General features: G+C 43.2%; 1 protein-coding gene across 12 annotated transcripts in view; it reads right to left on the reverse strand.

Moving 5' to 3' along the window:
* Positions 1–27,037, reverse strand: part of FHOD3 (formin homology 2 domain containing 3) — a 392,512-nt gene that overhangs the window by 49,298 nt on the left and 316,177 nt on the right. For 11 of the 12 annotated variants that reach the window (XM_049830455.1, XM_049830454.1, XM_049830453.1 and 8 more), the window contains 4 exons: positions 20,092–20,391; positions 15,419–16,308; positions 8,452–8,610; positions 292–474 (listed from right to left, as the gene is read on the reverse strand). In XM_049830455.1, coding sequence (XP_049686412.1) covers positions 292–474; positions 8,452–8,610; positions 15,419–16,308; positions 20,092–20,391 — 1,532 coding nt within the window. The remainder of the gene's footprint in view (positions 1–291; positions 475–8,451; positions 8,611–15,418; positions 16,309–20,091; positions 20,392–27,037) is intronic. The other variant, XM_049830450.1, reaches the window with a different exon arrangement.

Consider the following 27,037-nt stretch of genomic DNA (forward strand, 5'->3'; position numbering starts at 1 on the left):
GAACTTCCTCAATAACATCATCTGGAGAAAATGTGGTAAGGATTTAGCCCTCTTCTTTGTTTCAATATCGTTACTGACTAATTAAAGGAAGGAAGACATAATCTCTAATTTTCTTTTATAGAAGGAACAGATTACGAAGGATCATTTTAGCCGTTTCCTGGTTGGCCACCGAAACAAAAGCGCCCCGTTTACCGTTTCCTCAAAATACAGGCTCGTATAATAACAAGGTCAGGGAAATATGAAGCAAAGTCTCGCAAGAGTCTCCACCCCGTCTCCCCGCTTCCCCCTCACCTTCTCCACTATCTCGTAGTCCATCTTGAAAGCCCAGAGCTGGAGCCTGGCAGAGAGTTCGCTGATGGAGGAGAGGGTGAGAAGGAACTGCTCGGCGCTGCCCAAGGGGACGTCGGGGTTTGCCAGCTGTGCCTCCTGGATCTTTTGCTTCTCCTCCTCGGTCGGGATCATGGTCAGGATTTTCTGGGAAAGGAGACAAAAGGCAGGCGTCAGCGGCGGGGCCGAGAGGCACGCGAGGGCTGGGCGTTGGGAGAAGTCGCAGCGGCAATGGTAGAAGTCTTCAAGTCCCTGGCCGGTAAACGAGGAGGGTGCCGTAGTGACCAAGAACTAACCTGCTGCACAAGAGGGCAAAACAAGGACTGCTATCTCAAACAGCTGCAGTTTGTTGAAAAACGCATCTGTATTAAAATGTAGGAGGTTTTTGTTTTTTTTTTTTTTTAAATGTGTACTGAGTAGATATGGTTAATCATGGGATGAAACACTGAAGGAGACACAGGGGGACTGGTTAGGACTGCTCTCCTCAGCTTTTGTACGTTTAAGTCAAAACTGGCCGCCTTTCTGCAAATTACATATGGAAATGAAGGTAGAAGGAGTGCAATTTTGTGGCCTGTGATTTATAGTAGGTCAGACTAGATATTAAGGTCCCTTTTAGCCTCAATACCTATGAATCTTCTAGCATGCACTTGTAGGTAAACAGAAATAACTTGAGGACTCCTGTCCCTTGCTGTTCTCATCACGTATTACTTTCTGATCAGTCTGTTTTGTTTTTTATGAAACCTGACAACTACTGCAGCTTATTAGGTCACTCCCCACCGTTTCACCCGAACTGAGGACAACTTCCCGAGGAACACGCATTGAATCTGACGTTGAATCATGCACTGCACAACATATGGCCTTTTTCTCTTTTGATCTGAAAAGTCTAAAATATTGATGAAAAAGGATCTCAGTATTTTCAGTTTCTGCTGTCAGTATGGCTCAAAACATTTAAGTTTTCCCTTTAATTCTTGGATTTTACATGCTTGTTTACATGTGGCAGCTTTCCTTCTCAAAGTATTGCTCTCTAAGGTATTGCTTCTTAATTAGTTTTTAACATAATAAATGCACTTTAAAATAAAAAAACAAAAGCAAAACAACACAAAGGCATCAGATAAGTTGAGGTCTTTACCCTACTGATCAATGCCTCATTAAAACAAAGCAGTAGATTTTCAATACAAGTTATGTTTATTCATCCGAGGAATGACATGTTTTTGCTGTAGCGTTCTACAATGATAGAGGCTGTTTTGGAGGGGAGGAGACAATAATAAAAATAAAGCCAAAGAGCTATCGGACCTGCCAATCCAAACTACAGCCTTGTTCCACTGCTGGACATAGCCAATTCATCAAAGTAGCATAACTGCCCCTTTCCAGTCCCGATAATTCATCCGGCTCCTCGTACAGCGCTGGAGATAAGCCTGGAGAGCAAGGGACTTTTCCTGGGCAATCAGGCAAAGAACGAGAGTTAGTCAAGCAAATAATGTTCAATTTGTTGAATCGGGACTTATTTCGTTTCAGCCACAGCATTTGTATTGCTGTCCATCTATTTATGCTGACTTCCAGAGAGAAATAAAGAAGCATTTTTTTCTGTTACTGTTGGCTCTGCCTTTCAGTTAAAAAAAACCAAAAAACAAAACCAAACCTCCTTCCTGGGACACTGAAAGCATCTACCTTAATAAGTTAATATCCTAAGGAACAGAGAAGAGGAGGGAAATCCCTCAATATACTCTGATGCTTTTCCTTCCTCTGTCAATGACTGCTTGGAAAATATTCTGATGTCCACCTGTTCTGATTGATAGCATTTGTGTATTGATTTTGAGGCGTGCTATCCATCCATCCATCCGTCCATCCGTCCATCCATCCATCCACACACGCTGAAATCTGTAACTGAGGTCAGACCTAACATCAAACTAGATTTATAAGTACCTGCTTCAGGGCATTTCTCAGTGCTTAACCAATACTCATCTGAAAAAAAAAATCATTAAAAAAAAAAGACTAAGTCTGAAACTCGTAAGAAGAGGTGTTCGCAGAGTTCCTTTGAAGAAGTCAGGTCTCCTAGTGCCTACCACTCTCTTCAACAGCAACAAGAAGCCAAACACACCCTCAGCTGAGTCAGGGCAGCTTGCAAACAGGATCATATGAACACCCATACGTGGAGAGTTTAGCAGTAGCCATCTGACAGATGTAAAAATGCTTCTGATGCATTTTTGCAGGCTAACGCTTCAGCAGCGTTCTCAGTTGCCTCCTACAAATAACTAGGACTTTTGGCAGCTACCCCGGGATCCCACAAGTATTTTGTGGCGGTGCAGGGCTTTCACTCCAGAGATTTTGCACTGCTTTCGGGCATTTTAAAGAGAGCAATGAAACAGTACGCTTTATTTCCAAAGGGACTCTCCTCCTCCTCGAGCTTTATGTAAACACCACGAGCCAGACGGAGCTGACAAAAAGCATTCGAGTCCCAGCACCGCAAGGCTGCTGCGCTGCGTACCGTAGCACGCGGAACGGAGAATGCCAAGCAAAAGAGCCTGGACTCGCGGTGCCAGCTGCCGAGGATCGCCCCTGCTGCCGAAATCCCTGCCTTGATGGGACCAGAGCTGCTGGCAGGTCTCACACCATCCAGGGTGCAACTGCCCCCAGAACGACGACCTGCTCATTTCTAATCCGCCTGGGCAAATAATTCTGATCCTGCTGGTCGGTCATCATCCTTGGTGTGCCCCTGAGCAAGCGGTAAAAGGCTCCTGTTCTCGATTTCCACCCTATGACTAATTTGAGCCATTTGTTCAGTGCTGGAAACTGATGAGCACACCATCTGCCAGTTTATTATTATTTTTATTTTTATTATTTTTTTAAACATTACTGACGGTAAAAGTAGCATAAAAACACAGCAGGGCAGAAGGTTACTGGCACTTGATGTGACCATTAAATCACGAATAGCTTTGAATCTAATCATTAGTTCATAATGCTCTCCCCAGTAGGGCATTCTTCAGGTCAATTGAAGAAGAATTGGTTATCAACAAACCATATGCTCATATCCTCTAATATGCGTGACACACGTATTCCACCTCCGTGCACTCACAAAACCGTTTGGGCCATTGTGAGGAAAACCAGTGTACAAATCTTTTCACGAAGGAAAAGAAGTGGTTTTTGGAGATCCTGTTTGCGTGAGATAATGGATCCTAATTATTCTGCTCCTGGACTGCTGGACCCAGCCCCTTTCTTGAACTTTCAGCAAAGGGATCAAACTGCTTATTTCCTGGACTCAGCCACCCTGCCGTATGATCACCAAAAATTTCTAAGAGGAAAGCCTTACGAGGCTCACAGGGCAAAATTTATAAACCCCATATGCCTGAGGGTTACGGGCCTCCGTGTGGGACGCAAGGAAGCACCTAACGAGAGACTGCAAATAGCCTGGAGCCTCTACAGAAATTAGGTGCTTCTCAGTGCTGATGAGGTTGCAGGGGTGCCTTGGGTTTCGTATTTGGTTTCAGCTGATTTTACCAGGTGAAAAAGAACCTGAAAAAAATTAGTAAACTAAATATCTGGTTGTTGTTGGGTCCAAAGTTTTCTGTGGCTTGAGGCCCACGAATTCGTAAGCTGCATGACCAAATACTCATCAGTGGGTATTTCATCGGATATTTGACAGGCCTCGGCAGGCGTTTCAGCTCCAAAAAGGCTCTCACGCCTCAGCTCTCCAGGCAGCTATTAATGAGACACATCAGTGGTTTGCATTACCTGCAGAAACTCTGACAAAATATAAAAGCATATGAAGGTCAGGACTCCACAGTGAGTGAGGCCGCCTGCACTAATTTTATTTCAACTCTTCCAAAAATGATCCAATTCAGAGAAGGGACTACATCTAAAATACCCGATAGCCATCCCTGTAAATTGGGAACTGATAGCCGTTGCCTCAGTCAGACCGCTCACCTTCCTCAGCTCCCTACTGAAATACATGAACGTGCCACTGCTGGTCACAGAAACTGTAGAAGACGTTTTGTCGGCTGCAAGGAGTGAAAGTGTAGCTTTTTTTCTTTAAATAAAGTCTGAAACTCGTTAGGGCAGCAATACGCTGACCGTGGGTACATGGCCAGCAAGGCTCTGTTGAGTCCGTTCTCTCTTCTGGCTAGACTTGTGAAAAGAGATGTTTCTTTCAGGCCACACGAGCTAGCATGATTTGAAACATCCCATCACGCTTTTACAAAGCACTAGCTAAACAAATTGGAAACTGCAAATGCCAACGTACCGTGGCAATTATCAGAACAAAAACTTAAATACCTTGATCGTTTCCAAACATCAAATTTTGTTTTTTGTTTACACATGTCGCCATCTGCCTTTTTAACGCCAGGCTCTCATTTCTTACCCCATTTTACATCTCAGGGCTACCTCGCCACTCCAGACACCTGGACTTCAAATTACTTAACAAATGTGGGTATGGAGGGCCTAGCGTACCTGGAGATTTTTTTCATTTCAAATAGTTTTACTAAAAGCTATACCTACCAATGCAATCAATATGGTGTAGCATCACAAATCTATATTGCAAAAGCACAAACCAACCCACCTTAACTTCCTCACAGCATCACCCCAATTTTACTCTGCTATTTGGTATAATTTGATTTTGATCCATGTTCTGTTATTAAGTACCACCTTACAGAGGGACCCACTCATCTCCTTTACTAAACACAAGCACCAAGGACTGGTTTTTGGTGGACTCTATTCTTGCAGTTGCCCGTGATATACCTCGTAAAAATAAGATGCCAGGATTTTAAGCTTGCCTCTCTAGCTTAGCTCACAGAAAGCCCTCATCCATGCTAAGCAGGCAGTTCTTTATCCTGCAGCGAGCTCCAAGTTGTTTGAACACAATGAATGCCAAGCTTTCAAAGAAAGGAAAACACAACCACTTTGGCAAATGTAAGGTGGCAAAAATTTTTTTAGTTGGATTGACGCATGCTTGCAGACACACATTGTGCATTCCTTTGAAAGTACGTTTCTAACAGCGCCTGCTCTGCATACTAAATGGACTACATCTGCCTTGCTAGCACCATGCCCCCATTTTCTGCCCTTTTTCACAGCTCAGGGGAACCTGAACACTTCAAACACATGGTCTAAAAATATGCAACATACCTAGATATAGAGGGCTTTAAAATACCTGGAGATTTTCTTCTACTATCTAAGTTACATATTGGAAGTTAAAAAACAAAGTATGGATTACTAACAAGAGTTAAATGTCACAAGCAAAGTGGCATTCAGCAGAATGTAGGACAACGGCGGAGGTTTTACTGGAACTTGATGATGAATTGGGTTATCACAAACTTGTAGCCTGCATCCCACTGCACCACTGCCTTGCTGCTAGCACTACTGTCAGCGCTGGTTTGGTCCACTGTCCTTAAAGGAATCGCTAAGGTCAGTTTTAAGATACCATTTAATCTGAACTTATCCACCAAGGTGCAGAACTAAAGCCACACGCACACACTAACGCGACGCTGACGATGCTCCTCGGCAAAGGGCACAGCACAGAGCTCACAGCCAAGGCAAAGGACGGCTCAGGTGACTTTTTCCCCCCTTGGTGCTCTGCTCCGTGTTGGATCTGCCAACAGCTGAAGATGATCCGAAATTATAGCTTCTCTGAAATTTTAGCAGCGAATGTTACGTCCTCACCACACACATTACATCTCTTCTGCTCTCCTTACATCTCCCTCTTCTGCTTACTAGCCGTGACATGTCTTCTAGACAATTAACTACGCAGAAGAGGCTTTTGTGTACCCACTGTGATGCAGTTTTTTAATTAGACCAATTGCATACCAGTCCTGTCTCATTCAACCCACAGATTAGCTAGAAAGTACATTATATAGCAAAAAATTTGCTTTATTCTCTGTGTTTTAAATGAATGAAGCTGATACTGACACTATTACTGATTCATTCATCGGCACTACCAATTATTTCCTAATATTTAGTAACCACAGATACAAACCAGAAAACTTTCTAAAAACCTACACTGGAAAGACAACCCCTCTTCCCTCTAAGCTAACTCTAAGGTTAAAGCCAATGAACAGATGGATTCCGAGAAGAGAAACGGGAAACAAAGCTTGTCCACGCTGTAGATCAAAGGGGCAGTCTGGAAAACCGAGGCAGGGCTCTGCTGAAAACCGTGGGACTCACAGTGATGCATTTCTGTATCTCTCTGTGCACCTCTCAGCCAATTCTGCATAGCTTAATCCAGCCCTCTATCTCACTATCAACGCCTGTCTGACTCTATAGCAACGTGCTATAAGAAAAATCTCTAACGTGGGGATTGGGGAAGGGAATCTGAATTCAGTGCAGGCTATTACCTTATAATAAGTAAATAAACATGGAACACTGAGGGGATAAAAGCTCTTTTCTCCATGAACATCATCCTTTCTGACCAATGAAGGCTTAATCTCTCAAGGTGCAAAGTACCTGGATTCTGCTCCACATATCCTTTCTCTTGATTTCAAATATCTGAATAATCACATCGGGATTCCTCACACCCTTAGCTTCAAGCTGTGGACACGGGACTCAGAAATCCCATTTTCTTTAGCACTGGGCAAGTATATAAACAGCGTACCTTTTCCTGGTTTCTGAATTCTTCAGTTTGAAAGCTACCTGCATATATATTTTAAATGAAATGAGGGGTTTCTGGCAGCTAATGGAGAGGCCACCCAAAGGAGGGTGTGGTGGTACAAGGCACCCACGCTGCGCTGGTGGGCACCATGGGTGGTTGGCAGATGGACAGCCCACCTACAAATGTTGGCACTGGAGAGGACGAGCCGTGCAGAGCAGCTGAACTTCTGTTAAGCGTGCCAGAGAAGGACACAAGTCAAAGGAGACGATACACAGAAAATAAGGAAGATGTGTCCTCCTTTAACAGCCATTTCATGTTGGACTTTGTATGGAAACACCGCCTACGGCACTGCCATCAAACTGGTGGTCTGCGAGTTGGGCTTGGCTGGAGGGGTACCTCTCTCCAACACTTCAGAGCTTTGCGCTGCAAACTGCAGTGGTGGGTACGTGGCCTGGGTCATGAAAAACTACTTTTTTAGCGTGATTTGTCACCTTCATCAGTAAGGTATGTATATAGCAAGTAAGTAATAAAGCTTTGGGAAGAAATTATTTTATAGTAGGGATAAATCAGGCCTTGCCTTCTAGCTAGAACAATCTTTTGCCTCAAGTATTTCTTTTGCATGTAACTGCTGGCAACTCCATTTCCATTCCAGCCAGCTTTTCTCATTTTCTTCCGTAGTCAGCACAGTGAAGGTGGAAAGGGGGAAATCATGAAACACAGCGCCAAACCACTGAAAGGTGACTGTGAATCAATACACAACCTCTGCAGCTCAGCCACTGCTTGAGATTTGTAGTTGTGCAGATTACTCTTCCCAGATGATATAGGCTTATTAAAAAAAAAAAAAAAAAAAAAAAAAAAAAGTTGAAATGAATACAACCACAATGAAAAAAACCAGGGGAGCAGCAGGCTGCTTTTACACTTCATAGAAGAAAAATGTTTTGATAAAAAAAAATAATAAACAGAGCTCATCTTGGATCTCAGTAAGAATATCTGCAAAGTCAAACATGTAATGGTAAAAATTACATCATCTGTAATCTTTATACCAACTGCTTTTCTTCAAACAACAGTAACACAGAAATGCTATTTTGAGCAGAACTAGTCACTGTATTTGTTTTCCATTAGATATACAATCTCGAATGACTCCAACAGCTAGCTGGGCATGAACTTTATTAAACCCTGTACCAGTTGCATCAGCCCTCGTAACTCACTGCCTATTCTTGCTGCTCGCAATATTTCAGTCAAGCTTCAGAGGAACAGATAATACTCTGGAAATCTTGACAGGAATTAACGCCATTGTTACTCGGAGTTAGACACAAACAAAGCAGAGAATCCACGTTTACTGAGCATGCCCAACCTCAGGTGAACACGACATGCTTCTGAGCACACTGCATTGATTTGAGGAGTTTCGGCGCTCAGTCATGATGTAATACATCCCCTTTTCCCTCTTCCATGAAAAGTCTGGCCTGTACCATGTGCAACATCGGGGGGAAAAAAAAAAAAAAAAGGAAACAGAAAATCCAGATTTGAAGACATTGACAATTCTTTCTTACCTCTATTCCTTCCTTGTTTAAGGCATATTCGTCAAAGTTCAAAATAGCAGTCTTGATAGTGCGGGGAGGGGGCAACACAGTCAAGCCAATATTAATAGCGTTGCTTCGTTTTGAGTCCAATACAATGATCTCCTGCCTCTTCCCATCTGCAGCAGTTTTCTTGGTAAAGAAGAGAACAAGAATATTATTCCTCCAGCCTGTTTCATAAAGAAAAAGTCACTCCTTTCACTAATGACTTCCCCTACTCAAGGGTGCTGACACTGAATGTAAATCTAATTAATTTATAGTCATCCAAAGAAGCTGAATTCTTCTACCACATCCTTGCTGGTATCAGCAGGAGCTGCCAGGATGTAACCAGAGACCTGAACGCAGCCTCAGATGCTGTGCAAAGCCCAACTAGCCCGAGACACGGGAGTCCCCGCGAAGGCTGGGAACCCCGCGGTTTGGGGCAGGAGTCGGTCCGAAAAACAGGCGTGAAGCTGTCTCTGCTGGCCGACAGCTCTGCTGTACAGCAGGACTGGCCACCACGGGGCAGCAGGCGGGCGGCTGATGGGCTCCAGGGCTCAATTCCCCCTTGGAGGCATCAACCCGGAGCGGCCACCGACCCTCTCTCGCCTGCGTGGCTGGCTGGGGAACAGGCAGGGTGGTTCTCACCTGCCTGCCAGCACCCTCCTGTGTTATAAATCCCCCCGAACACTGGTGAAGGAGCTGTAGAAGCCTTTCTGGAGATGCTGGCATGGTTTTCTGACCTCTGGCTGCCAGAGGAAGGGTATTCTACCTTGCTGCTCATGACAGGTCTGTCAAGCTGTTCATAGGTACAGAACAATTTCAACCTTCCTGCTTTTTTCAAAGTTTTATTTGAAACTAGACATAATCTTCGCATCTTACCTCCAGTATAAGCTACAGTATAAATAACAATGAAAGCACAAAGAACTTACAACGTACGCTTTAAATTGTATTCTAGAGAAGACCCAAGAAATTTCTTCCTCTGTGTCTCCCCATCCTCATAGTGGCAAAATGCACACCAACTAGGCAATGAGTCATAAATCACATATATGGCATAACGCAGTGTTGAATGCGTGGTCTTTGCACGTCACAGCATGCCTCTTTCTCTCTCATTATCCCCTGCTAGAAGGTGTCTCTGGCAACTACATATGTCATATACCAGGCAGCTGCAAGAGGAGAGGACTCTGCTCCTCATACCCAGGGTTTTTTCCTCCCTCTCCATCCACATGAACTCTGGAAACACGTTTTCTCTGTTCCCCCTTCCTTTGCCCTATCAGAGATGGGCTGAGGGATGCTGTCGAGCACAGGGATTTAGGGAGAAGACCAGCACACTGATGCAAGCAAGAGCAGAGATGCTCCGTTACATATCTAAACCTGTGTTTCAATGCAGCGCAGGCTGCAGAGACGGGCCTGTGATCTCCCTGTAGAGCCCGTTACCTGCACCATGGTTAGTGGCTCCGGCGGCAGCAGCCTTAGCGCAAATGCACCTCAAAGAGACAAAAAGAGAGACTCGGCAATCCCTCTTTCTAGGCTGCAATGCGGCAGCCCATACAGCTGTTCAGAACCGGGAATCATCTGTGTTGCCTGCAGCAGTGGTGTCTTTTGCATCTCTTGTGGATTTGAGGGAAGCCCAGGAGAAGACTCTTAATGCCCGAGTCTCAGTCTGTGCTCAGGATTGCTTTTTAGACCACGAAGCATTCTTCTCTACCTCCTTTGGGTCTGCACCACAGCCACCGTGTGGGAAAACACCCTACCGCCAGGTCTACACGCTGTTTCTGCGTTGGAAGAACTAAGTTAGTCAACACGATTTTATCAAAGCACCTCCAGCTGTGGGTCAGCCCATAACGGGAACACAGTCGTGTCATGACCAAGATGCCTTTTTCTGGCACAGCTCGGTTCCTTGCCTCCACAACAAGAGGTATGCCCACCGGTCCCAGCAGCCCGCCCAGCGCGCGTGCGGCACCGCAGCCCTTCCATCGTACCCACGCGATTAACGCGGTACGATGCAACTTCTGCGGGCGGATGATGCCGAAGGCAAGTGCGCTTTACAGGAGCCGGGGACTACCACACGGGTATGATCTCTGAAAGTAATGAGAGGGCTGGGGTTTTGAAACTTAAAAAGAAAAAAAACCACTTTTGCAGTAAACAGGATAAATTTTAGGAGAGCAAAGATAAGATTTGTTTTCGATTTTTGTATGTCTGTTCTGTCAGAACTGCTCTCTTCTTAACGTCTTAAAAGCATCCCTGAAGCCTTCTTGAACTTTCCCTTCTTTGACTAAGAGAGTCCTCTTTTTCTTGGGGAGCTACCTGAAGGATCGGAGATGCAGCTTCTCCTTTAAAGCAGTCATTTTTATATTTCCAGGGCCATTAATCACATTTTCAGGACCACAGTTAGTGGCTGAGACCACATAAAAACAAGTGGGGTTCACCAGAGACTGCTTCCTCTTGAGGCTGTATCGCACCGAGCCTCTTTTAAACCACCACTTTTTACCTTGTCCTTCGCCGCACAGAATGACACAGCTCCAAAGGATTTATGCAGAAGGGAAAAGGCTGGGGGAAAGGAGTTAAATTTAGGCTTCCCGCATGCAGTATGGGTAAGCAAGCCTCAGATCTGCAGCTCTGTTTTTAAGCTCCGAAGTTTGACAAGAGAGACGTATTCAGTTGAGGGACACGCGATGCTAAGCGCTGGGATGATTGAGACTGCAACAGCGCGCTCGCTCCTTCGCAGTGACTTCTGAAAGACAGATGAGCTGTATAGGGGACGTATGCACGTAGGTATTTTCCAGAGCTATAACTCCATCTGGGGTATAAAATTTGGGGGTAAGTCAGTCTTTTCAAGAACAGGGACAGAAGAGATTTTAAATCCATTCTGGGGACGATGGCTGAGTTACAAAGAAATCCTTTCCAAATAAATAAAAGGATGAAGAAAAGAGAAAGATTTTACTACTGTGAACTTTATTACCTCACCGCTAGGAAAAGAATTGCTTTTTGTCTGCAATGAAACTGCACATGTGTAAGTGTCTGACTGTTAAAATAAGCTACCACTATTAATTTCTATTACAATATTAGGTGACTTCAGACCGTGCTTTATAAGTTCATTAACAGAGAATGACTTCAAATGCTTGAGGGAACAGTGCGCTAGTGCACTTGATTTTATATTTTAATGTGTCAGTGTGTAAAGTAATCCTTGAACTGCTGAATATTATATTATTAAATGTAAATACAAAATTAATTATAAAATACAAATATATCAGGTGGTATCATTTCTGGGAAACAAATGCTCCTGCAATGTATTAACAGTTACAGTGAATTTAGATCTTTACAAGACCTAACTGGCCAGATTCTGTTACCTCTGTTGAAGGGTGGGTAGTCCACATAGGTTACTTAAAAACTGTTACCATCCCACAGAAGGTGATTTGTGGTCTGATGAGCACATAGTCTAAAACACGCCTCTTTAAACACGCTTTCATTAATACGGGAAACAGAAATATTTAAATCACTTTTCCAGTGGTCATATAAATAAGTAATGATATATGAGCATCAAGACAGAAATATCTCCTGCATTTAAACTTGCAGAACAATCTGCATCAGTAGTACAGAAAAAAATGGGCAATCCCTTAATAGCGTGATGGCAATTTTTTGTATTTCTATCTCAATTAGCAAGGCTTTAGCACTGGGGATTTAAAATGGAATCACTCGGCTGCCACGGACTTTGTCCAGGATACATATATATAATCTTTTTCAGAAATTCTGGTCCACATTTATGACTTGTCTTGGCATTTATTCAAATTGCAATGAATGTTTTCAAAAAGAATATGTGTCTAGGCATGTATATACACGTGTCCATGAAAACACATTCCTTAAGTTTTCCCTCCTAATTAGTTCTTATTATGTCTGTGGGCACATGATGGATCACTATATCCCAGAGGGTACAGATGAATCAGCAAAATAGTACTTTCAAATGATATGCAGATCCAAGCAGATGGCAGAAGGGCTGAACGACAACGTTTGATTCAGTGGTGTCTGTGTGTTTTCATTTCTCTTCACAGAAAAATAAACACTTTGAAGTACTTTGCCAAAATACCTGCTTGCTTTGGCGGCGTGAGAAGGAAAGAAATTCTACACTGGCTGGGAGTAGATACGTGATCGCTCTCTTTCTATTCGCAAACATAATGTCACGGTCCTCTGTTGTAGAAAATAAACATTCTGTAACAAAAGGTGCTCCACTAACTATAATCAATGTGCAAGTTGTCCAGTGTGGCCTAAGTTTTCCTAAAATCAAGAATCTCCCCTCCCAGCGCCCCCTCCTCCCAGCCCCCTGCCAACTCCCGTATTATATCCTACAATTTAAAATCCACTTTATTTTATTGCAGTCTATTGTGTTTAATGAAAAACTTCTCATGAGCCAGGAAGTAGCTGTTTATAGCTGTGTGTTGTGGAAATCACAGTGAAGGATTAGAAACTGGAGTAAAATTGGTTACAGCTGTATGAAAGAGCATACGCGCAAGATAGAGCCAAGCCTCCCCTACGCACCCTGACTTCGCTTTTCTTCTCATCCTTCTGGACTGTTCCTTTTCCATGCACCTGCTTCCATCTATTGCTATGAAATCTAGAGGTCTGACTTTTGATTTGTTGCTCTGCGCTCTTTTTTTCAGCTGAACCAAGTGAGCTGTGAGTCAGACTTTACGATATTATAGAATAAACCTGTTTTGGATTGCAGCCATTGGACAGGAGAAACTAGACACAACGGGGAATGTACTCCCTGGAAATAAACCAAGCAGTCTGGAAAAAGCGAGATCTATTCTAATTTGAGTGCAATCTTCGTATCAAACCTCAAGTCTTTTATGGATTCAGTGGTCTGCTTAATTATTCCCGCTCTCACTTGATCTAAGGACCATCTCCTACCCTGGAAAGTTTGCTGGTATTCACCAAAACCAGGCAGGAGTCTCAGAAGTCTGGGTAGACTTCCACTACAGCACTCCTCCGTCACCATTGTCTTCTCTACAGAGACAATGAGACTTCTATGTCTGTGTTATGGGACGGGGTGGAAAGAGAGCCAAAAGCATAACGTCTCATGCAGAGAGCAGTTATTAGTCTCCAAGAGGAAAGCAGTCACCTAAATCATTCCTCAGACTTGCACTAATTTCAAAGAAACCTGCTCACTCATCTTCCAGCCAGAAGCCAAAAGCTGTGCCAAAGTATCAGGCAGGTTTGGGAAGCAAGTGTGAGGGAAGGAAAATGGCCAAGGGTAGTTTGGGAACATGGACGGTGAATGACTGGAAAAGTAAACAAGTCAAAATTCCAACAATTTAACATTTTATCAAAATTTCGGGTGAGAATAAAAGATTAAGAATCAGCCAGAGTGATCCATTACAATACTGGCACTTAGCACAAAGCTAAAGTTTGGAAATGGCAAATATGTCATCATTCCACATTCAATTCGAGGAATTAAATGTTTTATGGATCTAAGAAAACGTTCTCATTCCTTCCATCTATGAACCATCTGTGGCAGATTTGTATTTACAGGGAGAGAGATGAGGAGTAACATGCCACGACGTCACCAGCATTCCTTCCTCAGCAGAAAAGGAATTAGAGAGAGAAATTAATCTCAGGATTGGCCAAATGAATGATCAGCTGAATGTGGGTTTAGAGCTAATACGCCATATGTTTCAGATCCACATGCATCTGCGTCACAAAAAATTCAGCTAAGAACCACGATGGCAGGATCTACGCGAGCCATCTCGTTATGTACCTGTTGTTTGCTAGGTACTCGGTGAGGGATTTGACTGTTCAAATTGCAATGTTTTCACTTGGCCAAGAAGATCAAGAGTGACTATTAGAAAATTGTGAGTTAATAACCCAGACAAGTGACATGGAGAACTTTTACCATGAGACATCCGGTCTCCCCAGGTTAAGAGCAAACGATAATATATGAGATACGTAATATATATAACAACTTTTGCCAGCCAAAGAGAAGTAAAATATTCAAGGTGCTGACTGTTTGTTATGTCACTACAAAACATATAGGTATACAGAGAAAACATACAAGTGATTCGTTTATTTTAAGTAAGAGAGATGGACATCTTTTACTAGGATTTTCACTGGAAAAAACCATTGTTTCCCTGATACCGATTACTCTGCTTAGAACAAAAAGAGTTTATGTAGCCATGAAAAACAAATGTTCAAGCTAATAACTTTTTCAATGCTACTTCAAATTCCTACTAAATGTAACTATAAAAGACTTCCTTTTGTTGCTGAGTCTAATGTTAAACAGCCATGTCACCAGCCTTTGTGAATTTATTTTATAACAATACTAAGGAAGAGGGAATCCTAGCTACAGAGGTTATTTCCTGTGCCAGCTTCTATCCTAAAATTTGGATGGCCACATTGTACAAGTTAAGGATTTAAAATAGGCCTGTTCGCCAGTATAAAACAAACCCCCAACACCCCTGCAGAGTTTAGCTGTAAACTTGGTCCAGCTGATAAATCGATCCTTCAGAACAAAGCACACGTGTAGGCTCTCTGCAGCAGATCCAGTTTGACATTCTAACCTTTCCACATAATGATCAGGAAAATATTACCAAGTGAAGAACCGTCAAATACACAGATATGAATCATCACACCGTGACCTTTATACAACTGTAACAGAAAATATTTCAGATTTCAATACCTAGTTTGGCACTCAGCTACCAGCAAGCTAGCGTCAAATTTGTTGGTGTTCCCCACCCGAAGGGATATCCCAAAAGTGGCAGACCTGAGACAGGAGCACAGCTTGGCAGGTACACCACCCTAGGCTCATCTCCTACCTTCAGGCCATGGAATATCTTCCGTCATAGGGCAAGCTAGAAACACATCCCGTAATTTCCACTGTTTTCATATAAACAACATAAATCACCTAGATTAAGTCAGAATGAATACCAATACAATAGCAAAATAATAGCAAGCTGAATACAAGCTGTACCTTTGTGACAGGCAGTTCCTTGGATTTAGACTCAAAGAGATGCTCCAGTTTGGAAGTGTCCACCTTAATGGGTTCCAGTTTCGACCACAGGAATTCTCTGCAGCGTTTGTTGTTTTTACACTGCCACTCAAACGGCCGTACCTCGTTCCAAAACAGACGGATGGTTTTCTTCTTCTTTATAAATGCTGGCTGACCCCTGGAAACCTGGGGTGACCCTAAACCCTGAGGAGTGCTGAAGAGTGGAGGAGGAGCCAATAAATTAGCAGAGGGCGGAGGTGGAGGTGGACATCCGAACAGCGGGGGAGGCGGTGGAGGAGGCAAACCCAGAAAAGAAGGTGGAGGTGGAGGAGGGGGAACAAGGGAGTCCCCAGGACCCATATCCATGTCCAACACATCTACATCATCCTCCTCCCCCAAGTCTGTAAAATCCATGTCTTTGATTTTAAGTTCTCTAGGATTAGCCATGAGCTGATCCCAGATGTAGTCAGATTCCTTCTTTGGCTGTGCTGGTGTTTTCTCAGGGACCTGTTCGCTGATTTCATCTTCAGGCACGGCTGTCCCCTTGGCCAGCTCACCGCTGTTGAATTTTTCCGCAAAGGCTTTCACGCTGCCTTGGTTGTCCAGATTTCCAATCTCCATCTTTTTGACGCTTTCATCTTTGGCCTGCTTCGTGGCCTGAAGGATAGAGATCCTACTGGCTAGGCTAGTGAGCGACTCCTCGCTTTCCTCCGTCTCCTTCTTTTCCTCCTTCGCCTCCAGCTCCTTCTCCTCTTCATCCTTGGGCTTTTTGTTATGCGCATACAACATGTCCAGCATAAACCGCTTGTTGTTGAGGATGTTGCTGCACTGCTCATTCACACCAGCATCCTGAATGGTCTGCGACCATGGACCTGCAATCACACACACACAGATGGGAAGAGTCAAGGGAAGGGAGCCAGAGCACCGAGAACACTCTTCAGCCCACCAGAAAAAATTCGGGGGACACATGCACAATTAGTCTGAAACTGGGCCAACGGCAGCTTTGAAAATTTTGAAGTAAGTGACAGTGCTGATATATGGCCCAACCTTGATGGGCTGGGAGTAATTCTCAAAAAAGGAATGGGAGCAGAAAATAATCAGTGTAGCTCGGGAGGGACTAGATAACTGTCAGGATTTCAAGGTTCAGGTTTCTCCTGAAATCTGTCAGGTTTCACTTTGTACTTACTAGCCCAGCTCATTTTATACAGCGTGTAAATGCTCAGAACCTTTAGTAATCTGGAACGGGGCTTCAATGTCACGACAACGGCACAAAATAGGTTATTGTCGTACTTTTCACCTGGCCGTAAACTGGAACCACCCCAGGAAAACTTCCTTATAAAAGAGATCTTCCCTGCCTGATGTCAAGGTCAACATGTAACTGCTTCCTCCTCCTCCTCCTCCTCCCTGCCGGCTAGAGGAGGACACCTTCCACATCTGGCTGTTCCTCAGACCTCCTGGCTGGGTACCTGGCCATCTTCACAACACGGACTATCTGAACCCCAGAGCAGGCTGCAGACCCCGGGTACAGCTCTCAGGGCAACTCAGTGAGTGTAAGCATAAGCAAGATTTTTAAAGCTGCTTCTAGGAGCATGAGTACCTTTATAAAAGATTTTTGAAACTGCTGCTCATCAACCACTGTTACCCTCCCTGTAATATATGACGGCACTGAAAGCCTAATGGCCGCCTTCCCACATCACGATCATTTAACATGTCACTGTAATGAAGCTTCATCTTTCTGACGACTGCTTGTCTCAACAATAATCTGCAAAATACTGTGCTTGAGACAGCACCATAAATAACTAACTATAGCGGTCAAATTGTAAAAATAAATGATGTAAGCATCTCTGACTACATTTCCCTGAATGTAATACTGCTAACCAACGTGGATAATGTGTCTAAAAATTATGGTGCTTCTTTTTCCAGTGGGCATCAGATGAAGTGATTAAACATGGACAAAGATAATTCTTCACACTTACTGTATTTCCTGTATGGGATTCCTTCTGTTCCCCATAGTCTTTACACATTTTATTAATATATTATTTATAACTTTATTTCTTAAACACGTTTTATTTGGATTGCTAGCCTGCCTTCCTTTTGGCCCCTTGTGGTTAAAGTTTTTCTTTTATACCTGTCAGTTGCCCTTTCTCTTTAACTTCCATTTTATCTTTCTTTCTCCCCTTACGCTCCCACCTTTTTCAATACTTTAGAGTTTTAAACATCTTTTACGGCTTCCTTCTTCATCGGACTTACTTTCTTACCACAACACCTAGCTCTGCACTCTGAGAAGATGTCCCCTCGGCGAGATCCACATCCAGGGCCCCCCAACAACCCCCTGCTCCTTTAAAATAACACCGCGTTAAAACGTAGGACGGGTCTCACAGGACAAAGCATATGGACAGCAATGACTCTCACCTCTATTCCGATCAACTTCTAAACCACATTTTAAAATTAGTCCAGAGGTTTAACCCCAGGCAAAAGAAAGACTTCTTTTCAGCAATGGATACAACCTCCAAAACTGTTTCCTCCTACTTTCCTGCAGGAGGCTTGACTGCTTCCATTACCTCTTTCCTCAGACTTTATCCACGGGATTGCTTTCTCACCAAGATTTGTCACCTGAGGTAGTCTCTCAAATTTGTCTCTGAGGTAGTTTCACTAGACAACACCTTCCCCACACCATAGATTTCACCCACCTGAGCTCCCCCCAGAGGATTTCCCCCCTACTCCCACCTTTCCTTCAAAGATGTTCAAAATTGCTCCCAAGATCCCTCCTACAAATCCCACACGACCTACCCGCTCTCAGTTTCACCAGCTGGGATCCTCCAGGATTTAATCCCTTTGCAAAACTGCTCATCAAAATTCCCCCTGAGACAATCTCTGATTTGAACTCCCCAAGTCCACCTCCACCTGCCTAGCTGGTCCAAGATGATTGCTGTGAAGACTCTTGCTACCTTGGTGGTCTCTTCTGCCGAAACCAGGACATCTCTCCACAGGTGAAGCTTTGAAATACCATCAGGGAAAGAACACTTGTGGGAAGCCAAATTCAGCAGGATGGCTAATGAAAGAGGAGCCAGGACCAATGGCTTTATTCTTTTGTCCTTAATGCATCTGGGCAGAACCAATGGGCCACCTCGTAAATGGCAAACTGCTTGTTGGGAATGTGAGAACTGCTGGAGAAAGCACTCTCGTTTTATTCCTGAATCTCCCCACCTACTAGCGAGCAAATGACTCACTACATGAGACCTCCTACATAGCACAACCTAATAAATCTTTGGTCTACTGGTAACGTAGGTCAATTTTAAGATGTCAATTTTTTGCTAACAGGGTACATTTCTTACCTTTTAACAAAAAGTACATAAACACTTAATTAGAGCGGTAACAGGTTGGTAACAGACAAGATGAGGGGAAAACCCCTGTAATCTCCCTTACTTGCATTTGGACTATCTTGGACTATGCCACAGTGTAACGACATCCCTCATCTGTCATACCTCCTCTCCCTTTCCTACATATATATCCATCTACATTCTTTAAGAGTACAATAGCATTCTAAGTAACTCGTTTTTGGTGCTGGTTGAAAAGAAGATAGCTCTTAAATTTAGAATCAAATTAACTTCTGCTTCCCAGAAAAAAAAAAAAAAGCGATAGGGTTTTAAACACGAACAGTACGTTCTGACAGTTTATCTCTGCGAGGTAATCCTTGTGATTCAGAGTTATCCCTCCCTCTTCTTTCAGGAAAGAGCAAAACTATTTCATGCTGTGAAACAATTCTTGATTTCTTATCTAGAACTTAGAAAACTTAGGACAACGCACTCCACTGTTCAGCCCTAAGAAAACTTGGGAACCAAGTGCCCTAATCACATTACGTTCTTTTACCTGCCTATAAAAAGGGGAAAAGAGAATTAACAGAAGTCAAAATCTGCCTTTTACTCCCTCCCTGCCTGGGCTGCATGACAAGCTCTGGTTGTCCTTATCTCTCCAGGGAGAAAACTGGTTCTTAAGGTGTTTTCCAGGCTGGGCCTTCACAGGTGCCTGGTGGCATATCTGAGCAGAACCACTAGTCACTACCGAACTGGTCTTTTCCGGACAAGGCCTATTTAATGTGCTCCTCCACACAAGCTGAAGATGGCCACAGCCCAGACCTATCTTCAGCAGCTCCTACGTATCTCTCTCTGCTTTCTGAAGCCTAACCAAGACAGGAGAACTGGAGGCAAGGGGCAAACATCCCAGCCCTCATTGCTCTTCCCCTTCCACTAAAAGGATCAGAAAAGGCATCTGGAATCTCATGACAAATCATGTCAGCACAGCCTCTCATCTCATTGTTTTACGGGTAGAAAACCTCCCCCAAAATCTCTGGGAGCTAGAGATGTAAGGCGCTGCAACACAACGATTCAGTAGTTAATATATTAATCCTAGGGGTAGAAAATGGTCTCGAATCAAAGGAATCCTCATTTCATCAAGGCCTTACTGCCCCTCAAACACAGAAACCCCATCAAAGTCTGTGGACTTCCAAGCAGAGAGTAGTCCAGACTTGGCCGTGGTGAAGAAAGTCTTAGACAGGTGCAGAGGGTTTGTTAGCTAATTAACACAACAACAGAGCTGCTAATTTAACACTTTTTTTCCACCAGAAACCCTCCGTTATTGAAAAAGCTTCACTTTACCAGTTTCATTGTCACTGGTTAACTTGTCCTCTCTCTCTTCCCTCTCTAAAGTGCTGCTTGCTGAGGATATGCTGGATGCAGAGCAGTTGTCTTTTTCATTCACTTCCTCATTCTGCCTCTCTTTTTCACTGAGTATCGCACTTTCTTCTGGCTCTCTCTCTGGTCCTTGCTCCACCTCACTCTCTGGTCCCACCTCTGTAGCCTCTACTTCCTTGGGTGTCTCCGTTCCCTGCTCGGCCTCAGCCTCCTGCTCTGGTTCTGGTTCTGTCTCTGTCTCTGGTTCGGGTTCACTGGCACTCACTGGTGGAGAGAACAACGGGAGAAAGAGATTCACTTAACAATGGAGTCGTCTCAGGCTCACCCCTCTAAACGAGAGCAACGTGGAAGCTGTACAAGTGCCTTATGGAAAGAAAATAAACGGCAAGTCCACGGCACGCCGAACGTTAGGAGCAACGGACTGATGGATGTTGTGCGACAACAGCATTGCACGTGAGAGTGGGCTGGCAAACCCCCTCGCTTGCTGTCTGGAGCCAGCCCGCTGTTTTTATACATACTTCCACAGCTGGAGTGTTGGACTTGCATAAGGATTGGAACGAACCAGCAGAAAATGGGCATCCCACTTGAGCGTGACATGGACAACTCAGTGCCTAGACAGAGCCAGGAAGGAAGAGATCTTTTAAAAAGCAAAAAGGAGGGAGATTGTGGCTTTTGGCTGAATTTTCTTTGGGTTCTGGAAGAATTCTTTTTTCACCTGATGAGGAACACTTCAACGAAAAAATACAAATATTAGTTTTATTAACACAGTTGAATGGCACAGTCTGGAAATGGCACTGTCACACATTTGGCTGACAAAAACCATATGTTCTTTCATGCATATTTACTTCAGAATAGCCACATTAAAACTGAACAAAGTTTCCAACTGCTTGGCATATGGCACAAATTTAGTTTCCAATTGGTTGGCATATGGCATACGATGAGTTGTTTTATCGGTTGGCACACAGCAAACACTGTTGATAGTACACTTGGTTTCTTCTTCCCTGCTTTATCACTGACAGTGAAATTAATTCATTCACCTTTAGGGTTTTTAGCGATAACAGCAGATTTTCACATGCAAATATTTTCTGCGTGCTGCAAAGAAACTGAAGAGCATCCACACATATTCACATCAAGCAGCTCACAATTTTATGAAAACTGAAATGGCCATGCAAGAGTGATGAAAATGGGCATGCATGTTAGTTCTGCATACTTCCCAAATTCCCTCTTTACTAAATCTTGTGTTGGGTGGGCTGAACTACAATGACCAAGTCATACTTTTGTTTTTTTCCCTCTGTTAACTATTTTTCATCACAATATTGCAAAAGAGCCCTCCGGACTTGTCATGGTCTTTGGAGCACAATGATATACAATGAGATTTTCTTCAAGAACTACATGAACCTTTGAAGGAAAAAAAAAGTATCACACCAGAATGCAAACCAAACATTTCAGTCCTCTAGCTAGCAAGTAAATAGCTTTATCCTGAGAAAGTGTATAAGCCAAAATAATGGAGGTCACAATGTGTCCCTAAGACTGTTTCATGTTATGTGCCCATCCTATTTTCTGAGACATCCACACAAAGAACAATGATTTCTAATAATGCCTGTGCCTATCTTTACAATAACACATACAATTTTAAACTAGCTTTCAGTAATGCATCTTTAGTACCACAGAATTCCACTTAATTTCATATAATTTACGTGTACAAAACCGCAAATGATTTTTTTGTCGCTGATCTCACTGGAGCTAAGCTTCTACACTTTCGCAATTGATTTTAAATGTGTAGTTAGTTAAATAACCAGACATGCATATATAATACATTTATATAGAAGAAATGCATACATAATATGTTTAATATATACTCCACGCTCACTCAAACCCCTTTGTTTTAAAACACACCCAATTAGAAGCTTGCTTTTCTCCCTCTTCTACACAGACAGCATCTAAAAGTCTAATATTAGATATGTGAGCAGCTCTGCACATGCCTTGTCTCTCTAAATGTACCTTACCTATGACTGTACCCTGGACACTGCCTATGAGAGAATCAAAATTATGGAGAGCTGGCAAGAAGCTGGCAGACACTCTGAATCCCAGTGGCGTGTTTCTGACCACAGCTGTCAGCGTGTAGGTATAGCACAAGAACATTTTAAAGTCAAGCCAAGATTTGAATATAACTGAGATGGAAGCTTAGGAATCCTTCAGGAGTTCCTGGAACTAACATGCTACTGCAGCATGAAAGACTCTGAGCTTGCCATGCTGCAATGGTCCATACATACAGATGTCATCAAGTCATCCTTGAATAATCATAGTTTCGTATGAATTTTAGATGTCTCCCTCTAAAAGCAAAAGCTGTCATGCAATAACCAAAAAGGACCACTCTAGAGCTCAGGTGGAGGAAAAAGCTGACTAGAACATGGCCAGGACTGCTAATGCTTATGGCACTTTCGTCATCGTGAAGCTACACTGAAGATTCAACAAGATAAAGTCAGGAGAGACATAAGAAATGCTTGAGAAAATGAGAACGTTCAAAAGAATTCTGGATACTCTTCGAACAAGGAATATGCCGCACATACTGGAAAGATGCAGTATCTTAGCAGAATCTAATAGATAACAAGGAGTAAAGAGCAATATACTGACACAGGCTGCTCTTTTGAGTTCAAGGAGTATCAAACCCTAAGCACTTCGAGAACAAAAGAAGGGTATGCTGACACTCATTTTGACGGTCTCTCTCTTTCTCGGGATAATCTCAAACAAGACACCTATAACCCAACTAACTTATAAATAGTCAGCTAAGCCCAGCAGCGCTTCCCTTAAAAAGCAGTTCATAAATCAAATCTGTCAGCGAACGCTAGCAGAACAAAGCCAGCAAGCTAGACGTGTGCCCACCGCTTTCAGTTCCATCGTATGATCTATTGTGCTGATATTGGTGAGAACTTCAGATGTTAAAAAATACAATTCTCCGTGAATGCTTGGTGGTGGCCTATTTGAAATGAGCTGGAACTTTCAGTCCCATATCTACTGGATCCATTTTCACACCAGACAAAACACTACTCTAAGTGCCAACCTTGCAGGTGGCAACAGAGTTAAATAACAGACCAGGCTCTGTCCCTTGTCTTCAGACTTCTGCTGGTGGAAAGCGCAAAGACTCAGGGAAGCAAGCACGGTCATATCAAAAAGCATCAACAGCAATGGCGGCGTTCTTGAGACATTAAGAAGTGTGATGCCATTATACGCAACAGATTATTGTTTAAAAACCCCACAATTCGTACGCATACACAGTTCTGAAAACCTAAACTGGGATTGCCAGATTCAGTAATAGAGGTAATCTCTTTTCCCCTGAATATGCGATTTTTCACACTTCTCTCAAGGCTTAGGGTTTTTTTCTGACCCCTATTAAAACAAATGAGCGAGCTGAGGTCTTTAAACGAGCAGAACTTTTACTTGCAATTGGATTAATCAGGAAGAGGAAAACTGAATGTGGCTTTAAGGACTAATTTTTGAGTCACATGCCCACTTCTTTTTCTGCCAGAACTTAATCTCTAAAAATGTATTATTGGAAAAAATGTGAAGACTTCTGGAAGAACGAAATCTCCCAAAGAAGCTGTGTAACCTCATCACTAAGAGACGGTAGCAGGGTCCCTCAATGAACGTGTAAACTTTTTGTCATTTTGAGAGATGGTGTAATCTGCATCTTCTGACATTTTCAAGACTTGGTCACATAAAGTCCTAGCAACCTGGCCTGCTATGATCTGACCAGATGTTGGCGACAGCCCTCTTTTGAGTGAGAGGTTAGAGAGGACAGCAAGATGCTCCCTTCTGAAAAACATGGCTACGAACTTATAATGCTCTACAGGCACGTGGAGGGAAGCGACTTTTCTTTCAATACTCAACTCTAAATGAACTCTGAGGCAGACACAAGATGTTGTATCCTTAGTACCTGCTGATGAGACCTCAACCTTCCAGTCCTATAAGCCCTCAAACAGAACAAGCGTCCTTCCAGGCCCACATCTAATCCCCTACCAGGGTAACAGATTAGGCAACTGCATTTTCACCTATTTTCTCTGCTCTCTGCTTGGAGCTGGGAGACACGTATGCTAAGTGTCTCTTGAGGATGCATACAGTAGGTCTGAAGATGGCTGTATCTACCCAATCCCTCTTGCTTCAACTGATGGGCATCGCTTAAAGTCTTGGTGGTTATCTCCCCTCAGTTCCTCCAGCGCAGAATTCCTCTTGCTGTGAATTCAGCAGGGACTCTCTCTCTTTCTCCACCCCCACCCTACTCCTTTCTTCCCAGTCCTTGTGATGGTAAAAACTAGCACGGAGTGATCACCAGTAGGGAACTGGCTCTTTCTTCATCAAGTCAGAACTAACTCTCGGGTTGGCCTGCTTACTTCCTCAAGTGCTAAAACAGCTGCTCCTCTCAGAGAAGGGTTCATCTCCAATTCCTTTGTGGATTGACTTCGGAGATGTCTTGGTTATTGTTGCTTCTCCTTTACTGCACATGTGCACTTCATAAAATATTATCCAATGAAATTACAAAAGAGGAAGTAGCTGCTCTGAAAAAAAATATTACGTTCCATTTCGCAGTTATGGGACTGCCTTCATTTCCTCTGAAAGCCATACCCCAAGTTTTACAAGAGTAAGTCTTACAAGACTTGATTACTTTAGTGGAACCAATTGTTTTATATGAGAAAACACTTCAGCTCACTAAGTCCAGATTTTTATACTGGGTAACGATACTGAGACATTTCACAGTGTGGGACAAAGTTCGACAGACAAAACCCATTTCCTTCTTAAGCCCAGTAGACACTGGATGGCCAAGGGATACTTCAGCACAAATGGCATAAAATAAACTTGACTCCGAAAATCACATTGTCTTGCTAGCAGAGGAACACACTTCCCGTTCAACTTCAGGTTTTGAATTCTGCAGGTGAATATCACGCATCCGCTAACATCATTCTTGCAGAGTCTTTGGAGGGTCCCGTGCACAGACCCGAGGAATGGATTTTCTTCTGCAGTTTCATCCTTGCTTGGGAAGACGGTGACCTCCATGCTCAGAGCAACTGCTTGGGGTGCAAGTAATCTGGGTTCTGTCCACGACTCTATTTCAGCTTTCCGACAACCGGCTTAAGCAAGTTAGTGCCTCAGCTTCCCTGTCTCTTAAGTGGGATTCATACCATTTCCTGAGGGCTGTAAAAGTTGAGATTTTAATTCATTACGGAGCATACGGAACTCAGGTAGTAGTCTAGAGACCACGGCACAGGATCTGTAAATAAGCCTGCCAGCTGTTGGCCGATATCCAACAATCTGGCCACCTCCAGGTGAGAGCGCCTCTCCTGTCCATGCGCTCATTACTTCGTATGACCTTCCCAATGGTTTTGGTAGGCCTGGAACAGCAGTCCTCCCTCATGCACAGCGCCCGCTGAAGGACGCAGATTTCTGGTGCTGTCCTGGCCATCTACCTGCAGCTGCCCTTGGCCGGCCCGTCCTGCCCCGTCCATACGTTCTCTCCGTGCGGTCCATTTGCCAGGCTTCCAGGTACTGCCCTCTGATGCCTACTGATGCTGCCAGGAGTTTTAGTAGAGGTGTCCTGCCTACCCACGTGTTGATAGCTTTGCCATATTCTGGCTGCCTGAAGTTGCCCTGTACACCTGCTCTAAATGTATTCTCCAAATGGATTGCGCTGCTCCATTTCATGCCGCAATTTTTTTGAATGCTTCCAGGAGAAATATGTTAAAATAATCACCATAAAAGAGATACTTGCTCCCTACCCAGTTCTGAAATCCTAATGGTGGAAAAATCCAGCTTATGTGCTCTAAAAGCAATATTGCACTCAAAAAAAAAAAAAAAAAAAAAAAAAAAAAAGGGCATCTGGATGTTTCTGAATATCAGTGTTACAGGAAAATACCCATGTTTTTTAAGTTCAAATGATTCCACTGAGACTTTTAAGGTGCCAGACAAGAAAACTGGGAATATAATTGGGGAAATATATAAACCTAAATTAAATAAACTTCACCTACTTAGTACGGTGAGGATAAACATATGCAACATTCAGTATTTGTAACTTTTTTCTTAAATTGCTTTGCTTTATAGCATGCTACCAGCCATAACACTCAATAAAACCAAGCAGTGCAAGTTACAAATGCATTAATCACCAATAGCACGTAGCAGGAAATCAAATAAAATAAAAATGAATGATGGCGATAATTCACCCTCAACATGCATTCTAGCTCCTAATGTTAATGCAACATCATGTGGCGCAAATACAAATCTGTATGGTGGGTGTTTTTTTGAGGACTGAAGGAGGGGTACATGATGCAAGTGGCAGAATGACGTGCACACACAAAAAATATTGCTCTCTACACCAATAAATTATATGACAGCAAACCAACCGTGCAAACACTAATTATACTTTCCTTTTTACTAATTGTCTGTGGTCTCTTTTAAGTCCTTTACTACTTGTGCTACAATTTTAAGAGTTTTTGGTGGTGTTAAAAATAACCAACACACCCTCCCTGCCTTCAATTCAAGACCTTTTCTGTTTGTCCCATTCAGCCTGTGCTCTGCTGGAAGGTTATTATAGTCTTGGCATTCATCTGTTGCATTTCTTTCAGAGAATCCACATAAGCAAAATCTGTTGGCAGGAATATTGTTGGTTTAGTATTCAGTAACTTCTAATATACAAGGAACATGATGCTAAAATTAAGACCCTCTGTATGCTGTATTTTCCAATTATTCCATTCTAATAGCAACAGACAACGATAATATAAATCATAGAAACAATTAGCAGTGTATTCTTTGCTTGAATAGACTAGACGACATCCAAATCCATGCAAAAAAAGAGGAAATTTAGGAAGACAGTATGAAACACTATAAGAAGACCCTTTACTTTGGCACCTCAGAGGTTATATTC

The sequence above is a fragment of the Accipiter gentilis genome, chromosome 27 (genome assembly GCF_929443795.1).
Source record: "Accipiter gentilis chromosome 27, bAccGen1.1, whole genome shotgun sequence".
NCBI classification, from domain to species: domain Eukaryota; kingdom Metazoa; phylum Chordata; class Aves; order Accipitriformes; family Accipitridae; genus Astur; species Astur gentilis.